The 10,052-nt window shown below is 31.9% G+C and overlaps 1 protein-coding gene across 7 annotated transcripts; it reads left to right on the top strand.

Moving 5' to 3' along the window:
- Positions 1 to 2,537: 2,537 nt before the first annotated feature.
- LOC145577393 (uncharacterized) lies at positions 2,538 to 9,341 on the top strand. 7 transcript variants are annotated; one of them, XR_014098787.1, is made up of 11 exons: positions 2,538 to 2,808; positions 2,908 to 3,083; positions 3,434 to 3,490; positions 3,782 to 3,864; positions 3,979 to 4,040; positions 4,348 to 4,377; positions 4,936 to 5,073; positions 5,845 to 5,960; positions 7,018 to 7,343; positions 8,270 to 8,793; positions 8,886 to 9,341. XR_014098787.1 is itself a non-coding variant. In XM_081634809.1 (11 exons), exons 4-8 carry the CDS (start codon positions 3,791 to 3,793, stop codon positions 5,857 to 5,859), a joined length of 297 nt encoding a protein of 98 aa, XP_081490935.1. In that variant the 5' UTR covers positions 2,538 to 2,808; positions 2,908 to 3,083; positions 3,434 to 3,490; positions 3,782 to 3,790; the 3' UTR covers positions 5,860 to 5,960; positions 7,018 to 7,343; positions 8,270 to 8,793; positions 8,886 to 9,341. The 7 variants fall into 7 exon arrangements, 4 of the variants coding, with proteins under 4 accessions (XP_081490935.1, XP_081490936.1, XP_081490933.1 ...); XM_081634809.1 differs by having other exon boundaries at positions 3,782 to 3,842; XM_081634810.1 differs by having other exon boundaries at positions 3,782 to 3,842; positions 3,979 to 4,062.
- Positions 9,342 to 10,052: the final 711 nt, after the last annotated feature.

The raw sequence follows: 10,052 nt of genomic DNA, 5'->3' as shown, positions 1-10,052 counted from the left end.
ATAAGCACGTCAAGATCGATATAAATCCCTTCATAGATAATTCGTATATTGTAAAGTTTTATTTTTTTATATAATCAGCTATGAGTTAGTTTGTATGAAGTAATTTTCAAGAGAAGACTTCCTAATAATTTTGTTTACCTTTCGTCTTAGCCATAAAATAATCGAAATATTACTATTTTTGATATATACTACGGATGACTTTGGAGTGGCCACAATAAAATTATGGTCATTGTATTAGATCAAATCACAACCATTCATTTTTTTGACTAATGTGAACCGTTGATGAAATTGACTATTGATTTTATTTTGGACATTTTGTGAAAAACTACCTTATAAAGCATTTTTTTTTGCGAGAAAATACCTAATAAAAAAATTGTTGTAACTACCTTATAAAAGAATAAATGTTGTAAGAGACTACCCTTGGTCGAAAAGTCATCGTTGACTTTTATTTTCCGGCGTTGATCATGTCACGTGCCAATTAAGAAAAAAAGGAGAAAAGGGTGAATTAAAAGTCACGTGATTGACACGTGATGTGGTCAACGGCGGAAAATGAATGTCAACAGTGACTTTCCGACCAATGGTAGTCTCTTACAACATTTACCCTTTTATAAGGTTGTTTCTTACAACATTTATTTGATTAGGTAGTTTCTCGCAAAATGTTTTATAAGGTAGTTTTTCACAAAATGTCCTTTTATTTTTGAAAATGTTGACCAAATAAGAATAAAAAAAAAATATCAAAATCCTCCCATGTTCTATCCCACTATCATTCGATTTCCAATTTTTCACATATTAGTGTTTTTTTTCCTTTCCGTATTCAATGTCGTATGCTTTCATGTGTTCTGTAAGAACCCATAAATTTGTATTGTTGATGCAATTTTTCACTGTAGAAACTTTGTAACATCAGTCTTTGAGGTTTTGATTGCTTGGGCATTCTTTTACTTTGCCTTCTGCTCGATCGTCATCTATTAATTTTCCATGGAAGTGGAATATTTGTCTTTTCACTTGGATTTACTTTTTCAGTTTTTCTCAATGTCGTGCTTTCATTCTTCTTATGAGGATTGGATTGAAGACTTAAAATTGAAAACCGAATTATAGTGTGATAGAACATGGGAGATTTTTAATTTTTTTTTAATCAATGGTTCACATTAGTGAAAGGAAATAAACGGTTGTAATTTGATCTAATACAATGGCCACAACTTTATTGTGGCCATTTGAAAACTGTCCATACACTACATATTTTAATCTGGCAAATAATACCAATGATCAATTTTCCATCTTCTTAGTAAGGACTTGATTGTATCCTTCATTGAAATAAAGTGTACGTTTTGGTTTGATTTTAATAAGGTTATCTAGTCTGAATATTCTCACGTCGATTTTGACTTATTAGTGTACTTATTTGACCAAGTTTTTTCAGCAATTTTATACTAATTTGTAAAAAAAAAAAAAATTATCAAATTGGATCTTGAAAGATTCGTATAATAATCATGTACTTACGGAACATGTAATTTTCATAACTTTTGAATATATCATATTAAAAATATTTATCAAAAATAAGTAAGCGGGAATCAAAAGTTCTAATTTGATATGAATATTTATGGTCTAATTTATTCCGATCTAGTTTAACAAGAATAAATAATATATATATTTGAAATAATCTGAAGAGAATTAGTCCTAGATGTGTCCAAAATTGTTAAGTTTTGAAAATTTAATCAATTGGGATTACAATAAACATTCATATTTATTTGAACAAGATCAAAATAGATGAGAAACTAATGATTATCTCGATGCACATAATATGTTATATGATGGCGGTTATTTATACTATTGAAGGCATGCTCCTAGGTTTTGTAACCTAAGAATTCGTACTTCGATTGATTACCCAATATGCATGACACTTGTTAGGGTTTGCGTCATTTTGCAAGGTTATCTCGTTGTCACGGGCTTTCAAGCCTTTCATCATTTCTGCAACTATTGAATGCCATGTGTCATACTCTAAATAGGCCACTTGGGCTAAGATGGATGCCATGTGTCATCCTACAACCATGCCATTTACTGGTTCCTAATTGGTCCACGCGGTAGGAGTATTCTTTCCCTAAACACTTTATAATTACACTAGCTAGCATTTTAATTATGTAAACTAAAATCATTTGTTGATAATAGACCGACATCTTAATTTAAACTTACTTCATAATAGACTGGCATTTTAATACTGTAAAATGTAAATAATAATAATAATTTGTTGATTCATATCTGATCTTTACTTACAAATTAAACATTCAAGAGATTCGTATCTATGTTTCCAAATAACGAAGATTGTATGAACAATCCCAATGATGTAGATTTTTAGTATATCAACTTTATAATAATGTTATACTATATCTACAACCCTTCAAAAGCCACAACATATGTTACTATTTGAAATTAATAGTGTAATGACGCTTTTACCCTTGTGTCTTTATTAAAATACTTTTATGTCCCTTTGCTTTATAAAAATAAAAAAAAATTAAAAAAACCCATACTTATGGCCGTCCCTCATCTCTTTTTCCCCCTTTTATCCTGCTTTGTTGGTCTTTTTTGAATGCTGAGCCAGCAGGTCTCCCGAATTTCCTCACAACCATACATGTTTTCGTTTTCTTCTTTGACTACTATCAACTTGATTCTCCTCACAATAATACTCTCTTCTCCCCGACTAATTTTAGGGCTTTTGCGTTTACGAAAGCAAAGCTCAAACAATCTTCAATGGCGGACGACGGTTACAATGATATTGATATGGGATAAACGAGCCCTAAAGCAATTCAATCTCTTCAGGTATTTCCTCTCTCCTAAATTTGGGTTCTTTTTTATTTTTTCTTGGTTTCTTTTATAACAAGCAAATCAAGCTCTAAAACTATTTTCTATTGCTATTAGTGTTGGTAGATAGGACGTCAGATTACGGAAACTACACAATTTGACTATCTCTAAATCAATACTCAATTTGATGGTTTTTCAAGCATGAATGGAGTAACAGCAGCAAAACTATGGCTCAAGAATGAGAAGAATTGGAAGAATTACAGCTTGACCTTTCTCCTATTGGAAATTTACCGGTACGATTGTCAAATTTCTTCTCTTTTTCTCTCATTTCCTGATAATTCATCAGAGTTTTCTTAGTTTTCCATCAATTTTCGAGCTTTTCTTAATTTCCTTAATTTATCGGGGTTCTCTTAATTTCCATCAAATTTTTTGTTAGTGTTGGTATGATAGGTACGAATGTTTTGGGTTTTGTCAATTTCTCATTACTATATGTTAAATTATTTCGTCAATTTCTCATTACTATGTGTTAAATTATTTCGTCGATTTCGATTCTGTTTTGCCTAATTAATCTGCTTTTTTTTGCTTTCTATTTGATTTATTATTGAAGGTATAATTCCATTATATGTTGTCTGTATGTAAGCAGCATTTGAAGAACTCCCTGTCAAAAAGAAAAAGGCCGAGAAAAAAAAAGATTAATTAGGTATGTTTACTGCATGTTTAATAATGTATTTATCTTGTTTAATATATGAGTCAATGATTTAATGTATTTTGCTTTCTATAATGAGTGCTAATAGATCCCTGCTTCTATATGTTTCAGTTTTTTTTTTTTTAAAAAATCTTTTAGTTTTAGGCTTTTGATTGATTTTCGCTGCTTTAAATTACCTCGATGTTATATGGTTTTATTATTATTTTTATTTATTTATCTTTGAGTTGTTGTGTATGTTTTTTGTGATGTATAGCATTGTTATTTTGTGAGTTCTGGTCCATGCAGATTCTTTGGATGGTCAAGGCTATGAATTTACAAGGCTATGAAGGATGCAGGATCCTACAGAGTATATGATATTTCCACTTGATGTGTGTATGAATGATTATTTTGGTTATTTGTATGTATGGCTTGTGAAATATAAAGTTCTTTTGGATTTTTCCTACATTGTCTCATTGTGGAAAATGTTATATACTATCTATTAGAATTTGGACAGGCCAATACACCGACTCTTTCCAGTTGCAGTCACCAAGAGCAAAATTACATGGTATAACTTATCATCTCTTCAGGTTAGGCTTATTGTGATTTGCATATGATTGAGGATGGTGAAATTTCATTATATATTAACAATCAGTGTTTATATTGACAATAAGAAGTATGTTATGGATAATTAGTGAATTAATATTAAAATTGTTATTAGTCTAATGTATGCTTATCACAATTCTATTATCAAGTTCTATTTCTACATAACTTATGGGAGATTTAACAACCTATTACAAGATCGATTTGGGGAGTAGTTTGTGGAGTTGTTAAATCTATTGTACTTACAAATGGTCTTCTTTTGTCTCTCACAGCTTGACCCTTCTCCTATTGGAAAATTACAGGTATGATTGTCAATTTTCTTCTTTTTTTTTTCCTCTCTCATTTCCTGATAATTAATCTGGGTTTTCTTAATTTTCCATCAAATTTCTGTTAGTGTTGGTATGATAGGTATGAATGTTTTGGGTTTTGTCAATTTCTCATTACTATATTCATATATTCATGGTTTAATTCATCGTCTTTCCTTTAAATTGGTTGATTCTTGTGTTTTCTTTTTGCTTGAAATGAATCCTTAAAATACGGTGGATAATGCATGTACTGATCACCCATTATTTGGTGGGGCAATATCAATGACCTTTCCTGATAGATTCCAGGTTTAACATGCCAAATTTTCCAATTTCTTGCTTTTTATTTAAGTTACATTTGTGGGAAATCAACAATATTTTGGATTTTTGTTTTATGTGCAATTTTGAATTATATTTATAGGATTTGAGCAATGTATGGGAAGTCCCTGGTCATCAGGTTGAATTTTAATTTTTTTTTCTAGAGGTTCTAAATTATTTGTAGTGATGGGTTTTGTGGGTAATTACTAATTATTGGAAGGGTCAATGTGGTGTGTATAGGAAGCATTTGCTGACCCTAATCGAGACGATAGTCTCATTATAGAATTGTTAGAGTTGAAGCAAGAGGTTGCTGATGAAGGTAGTGCTGTTTGGTTCCTACAAGACCTTGCTAGGGAACAGGATGCTGAAGGCGGTATGGTGAGTTTTTCAAGTTTCGTTTTGTTTAATTTCTTTTATGTTGGGTAACTTTCAATTATGTTGTTGTTATTTGATTAATTGTGACAAGGTGTTAAATTTGACAAAGGACATATAATGGACTTTGTTGTGTATAAACGTGAATTAAGATTAAGGGGTGAGAGAAAATTCCTCTGCTAAAATATATCTATTCATAGCAGATTTAGTGATATGCAAGGAATCCGAGTATCTGAAGTTCTGAACGTGGCAACTTAGTTGTCTAGAATTCAAAGTTGTATATTGCAACGGATTTAAAATATGACCTGTCTTTAACATTGAAGCCACTTGCAGAATGACAAAGTTGATCATCAACATCTTTTGTTAGAGTGAAACAGGTGTTTAAACTACATATCATCATATCACCATCAGTTATCTACTTCCTGCCCTTAAAATCTGCTGAGTCATGCAGATGAGTTTTTTATGACTCAAAGTCCTTTGTGCATGTAGCATATGTTTATATGCGTGCTCTTGAGCAGTAGCCATACGTAGGTAGGGTCGTGGAGAAGAGTAGGGTCGGGGATTCGGGGGTGGGCGAGTAGGTAGGATTCGGGTAGGGGAGGTGGGCTAGTCACCGGCGACTAATTGAGATCTCATCATCTGACTCTCTCTCCTATTTCTTTCATCCGTTTTTTTATAAACTTTGATTTAATGTTTGATCTTAACCTTTTGATAGCTTTATTGATGTTAATTTTTGATTTGGATTTTTTGTGTTAATCAACCTCTAATTTCTAACAGGTTGTAGGGGGCTAGAAATCAAACAATTTGCAAAGGAAGTACAAAAAGAATTGCAAGGGAAGCACAGAGAGTTCGAGGCTGACAAGATATGGGGAAATAATGTGCGTGTATCTGAGGTAGGTATGAGTATTTATTAAACCCTTTAAGTAGTACCTTATTATAGCCAAAAAAATTTTGCTTATGAAATTTTGCTTATTGTAGCTGTTATTATCTGTAGTCATTATTTGATATTCTTTGGCTGTAATTTAAGAAGTGATATGGTCCAATGTAACTATAATAATAATTATTATTGGCGGACAAGTGAAGAATGGGTGCTTATAGTTAGTCATCTCCCCAAAATTTATAATACCTATAATAATAATTATTATCTGTTGTCATTATATACTTTCTGATTTTTCGATTTTGCTATTAATGGATGATGGTAACTATAATAATGATTATTATTTTTGTTAGGTGAGCAACCGCCTATCAAATTTATAATATGAGTAACTTTTCTTCTGCCTTTTTTTTTCTTTGTTGATGAGATAACTATAAATCTATAATAATAGTTATTGCGGACAAGTGAAGAATGGGTGCTTATAGTCATCTCTCATCTCATAATAAAACAAATGAACAAGAACTATCTTTAGTGACACATTTTGGGATAAATTTGTTGCAACACTTTTGAATATTTGTATAGAAGGGTAGCAATATATCATGTATTTAATATCTTGTAGTATTGAGTATTGATAAAATGTTAGTGATAATAGTGTTCAGAATTTATTGAGTATTGACAAAATTAGATAGTGTTCATAAATTATTTGAGACAAAGGAAGACATGAAGTGCCATAGTAGATTAAGTTTGGGAGTTTGTGAGCTTCAAATCCGCCCCTGAAACTAGATATAATTAACATGATTCAATGTATTTTTCTTTCTGATTTATTGATTTTGCTATTAATGGGCGATGTTAACTACATCAAAGTGATGAAACCACCCATATATTGAGGGATACATATTGTTTCGATTTTTTCAATTTGATGATCCATTTCAGTCTTACTTGTATTTGCAGTTGGATTTTCTGGGTCTTTTTTAGTGTGAAAAAAAATATTGCTTCTGAGTTTAATTTAATTTTATTGGGTTTTTTGTGTTTCCTGAAACCTAAATTAGGATTCAACTCTCTAATCTTCATTTCAGTGTTCATCACCCAGAGCTCTTGAGTTCAAGAAATTGGTGGGCCTTTATTTTTCCAGTCATCCTTTCTTCTCTTGTTTTTCTGCTTTCTCCGCTGCAGACACATACACTACACAGTTTGTGAGAAGTAGAGAAGGAGTGTCGGCTTTTGCTTCAACAAGAAAGACCCCATAATCAGGCATAGAAATTTCTGAAGAATGGTCAGCTGCTGCAGACACAATAGCAAAAAGTTTTACCAGAACGCTGCCTCTTGTTGTATTCATCTGCGGCGCTATGAAAAGTGGCAAAACCACTTTCTCTTGTTACCTCCTTAACCCTTTTCTTCCCAGGTTAGATTGCTCTCTAATTTGTATTCTGGCAAATATATTCATGTGAGTAGTCATAAGTTTTACATTTACCTCTTAAAATTATATGGCATTTTTCGGGAAGTTGAAGATTTGTACAGATTTTCTGTTTCATTTTGTGATTGTTCTGCTTAATTGCTGGTTTTGCTACATAGTATTATTCGTGTACTGTGTGAACTTGAATACTTTGTTGGTAAAGTAGAAAATAAAAAAATAATTAAATTGGTAACAGATTGCTGGGCTGTGTCCCCTATGACAATTGAAACTTGAGTCCCCTGGTTTATAAAACACCCAAACTACAGTCCCCTCCTTTGTGCATTACTCCTGTTTACATGTTCAATTAATTGATGTTAGTAAAGTGTTCAAGCTATACCCTAGAATTTGGACTGGGAATTTATTACAATCAAATTGAGATCTTTGAAGTGGTCTTGATTTTGATTCTTTTTGTGGACTTGAAAATAGAACTTACTAAAAATCTGTCTACATTATTCTGATTTGACGTGGCAAAGAGATTTAGTTTAATTTCATATTGAGTATTGTTTAATCTATTGATTCTGACCATTAATAGTATAAATATTAAATGGTCAATACTAATTTGAAGAGCATCCATCAAATCTAATCAATTACCCTGGCTAGGATTCAAGGCTATGTGTTTTTATCCTTCAGCTGGGTGCATATGATCATCTGAAATGAACCTTTAAACAATTGTCATATATATATATAGTAGCAAATGCTAGATACACTTTTCCTCATGAAATCTTGCTACACACTATCTTCTTGTGTTTTCTTGTGTATTTTTCCCTTTTTTGATTGTTTGCAGTGATTGGTACTAATAAATAATAATTAATATGTGGGCTGTTGTCTGAGCCCTAACTTGATGTTGATCTTTCTACAACTGTAAATTTGTGTAGTGCAGGTCAGTTCATATAGAGAGGTCAGGAAAAAGAGAAAGAAAGAAGGGAAGGGAGAGAGATAGAGGGTGAGAAAAAGGCCCGGGAGTAGGGAACCGGAAGAAGAGAGAGAGAGAGATAGCAAGAAAGAGGAGTTGGGAGAAAAAGCGAGTGAAATAAAGAGAGAATGAGAAGGAGGGCCATGAGAGAGCAATAACGGCGGTCAAAAGAGAAAGAAAAAGAGCAATAAAGAGAGAGAGAGAGTGAGAGATGGGTTGGGGGAAAGAGAGAGAAGTCCCAGTAGGGAAAGAGATAAAGAGGCCGGAAGATAGAGAGAAAAGCTGAGTGGGACTCTCTATCTTCCGAGAGCCGGAAAATAAAGGGGGAAGCTGAGTAAGATAGAGAGAAGTCCTATGTTTGGCAGGTCATTAAGAGAGGAAAGTGGGAAAGAGATAGAGAGGCCGGAAGATAGATAGATAGAGAGGTCATTAAGTGAGAGTTTATTTTCATCAAATTTATACTCAAGCTCCCTAAATACATACGTGGTAATGAGTTTGTTTTCATTGAATTCAAATTTTTCAATATGTTTGGCAGGAAAGTAGTGGTTTTTATTTGCTTATTTTATTTGATGCTGCAGGTTGATGGGATACCGACCATACGAATGTCGCTCGATCTCAAATGTAAAATCAGAACCAATTAAGCAAGATGAATTGTGATGTGTTATAGAGGATAGTGCTTTTTATAACTAATCAAAGGTAGCTTTTATTTCCACAAAGAATATGTTGTACAAGATGGAATCTTTGATGATGTATACAATTTTTTAAGGGTGAGAAAATTATTTAGGCATGGGCAAACTATACGGAGGTGAGCAAACAATTTTAGGGTAATGTAATTTGAATATGATATTTAGGAGTGAGAAAATTCTTTGGGGGTGAACAAATTATTTTAGGGTAATATACGGGTGAGCAATGTATTTAGGAGTGAGGTAATTTGTATATGATTTTTAGAGGTAGGCAATTCATTTGTAACTGAGTTAATTGTACATGACATTTAGGGGGTGAGAAAACTATTTAAAGGTGATAATTTTCTATGATTTCTATGGTTATAAATTCTATAAGGATAAGTAAATACTTTAGGGGTGAGTAATTTTTATAAAAGTGAGGTAATTGTATACAATATTATTATACTTATAGACTATATGAATAATATGTCTATACTTAATTACAAAATGCTTTAGTATTCTTACATTTTCCATTAAATATCATATTATAATCTAACAAAACAATAACAACGGTTTCTCTTAATGATAAATACAACAATAAGCATTATTACACATTAACTTACGCTACCATATTATGATATTTAATATTAGTGTATTGGGCTATCGCGCGCATCGCGCGCGATGGCACAACTAGTATAAGAAAATTGTATTTGTATATTTTAATGGTCAAAGTATTGACAAGTGTAAAATTCAAATAATTACAATTTTTATTGACCAAATCTTAAGTAGTTTAGTGTCTCCTTAATAAATTAGATTTTTAATCTTAATCTATATTCAAGCTATCATAATTTTCTTCTAATTTTATGCACGCGTAGCATACATTTAGATCAATAATTGAGGAAAAGATCGAATGAATTATTAGACTTAAAAATCAATTACCCTACATTAGTTCAATTCAAATTTGACCAAATTAGAAAGTCTTATCAATTCAAAGCAGATTAGAAATATTATAGTAGACGACACTATAGACCAAATCCTAATTCTTCAACTTATTATTTGATTAAGTAGCTACTAACTAATCTA

The sequence above is a fragment of the Chenopodium album genome, chromosome 14 (genome assembly GCF_948465745.1).
Source record: "Chenopodium album chromosome 14, dcCheAlbu1.1, whole genome shotgun sequence".
NCBI classification, from domain to species: domain Eukaryota; kingdom Viridiplantae; phylum Streptophyta; class Magnoliopsida; order Caryophyllales; family Amaranthaceae; genus Chenopodium; species Chenopodium album.
The sequence above is the reverse complement of the archived record's forward strand: the minus strand, read 5'-3'. Positions and strand labels throughout refer to the sequence as shown.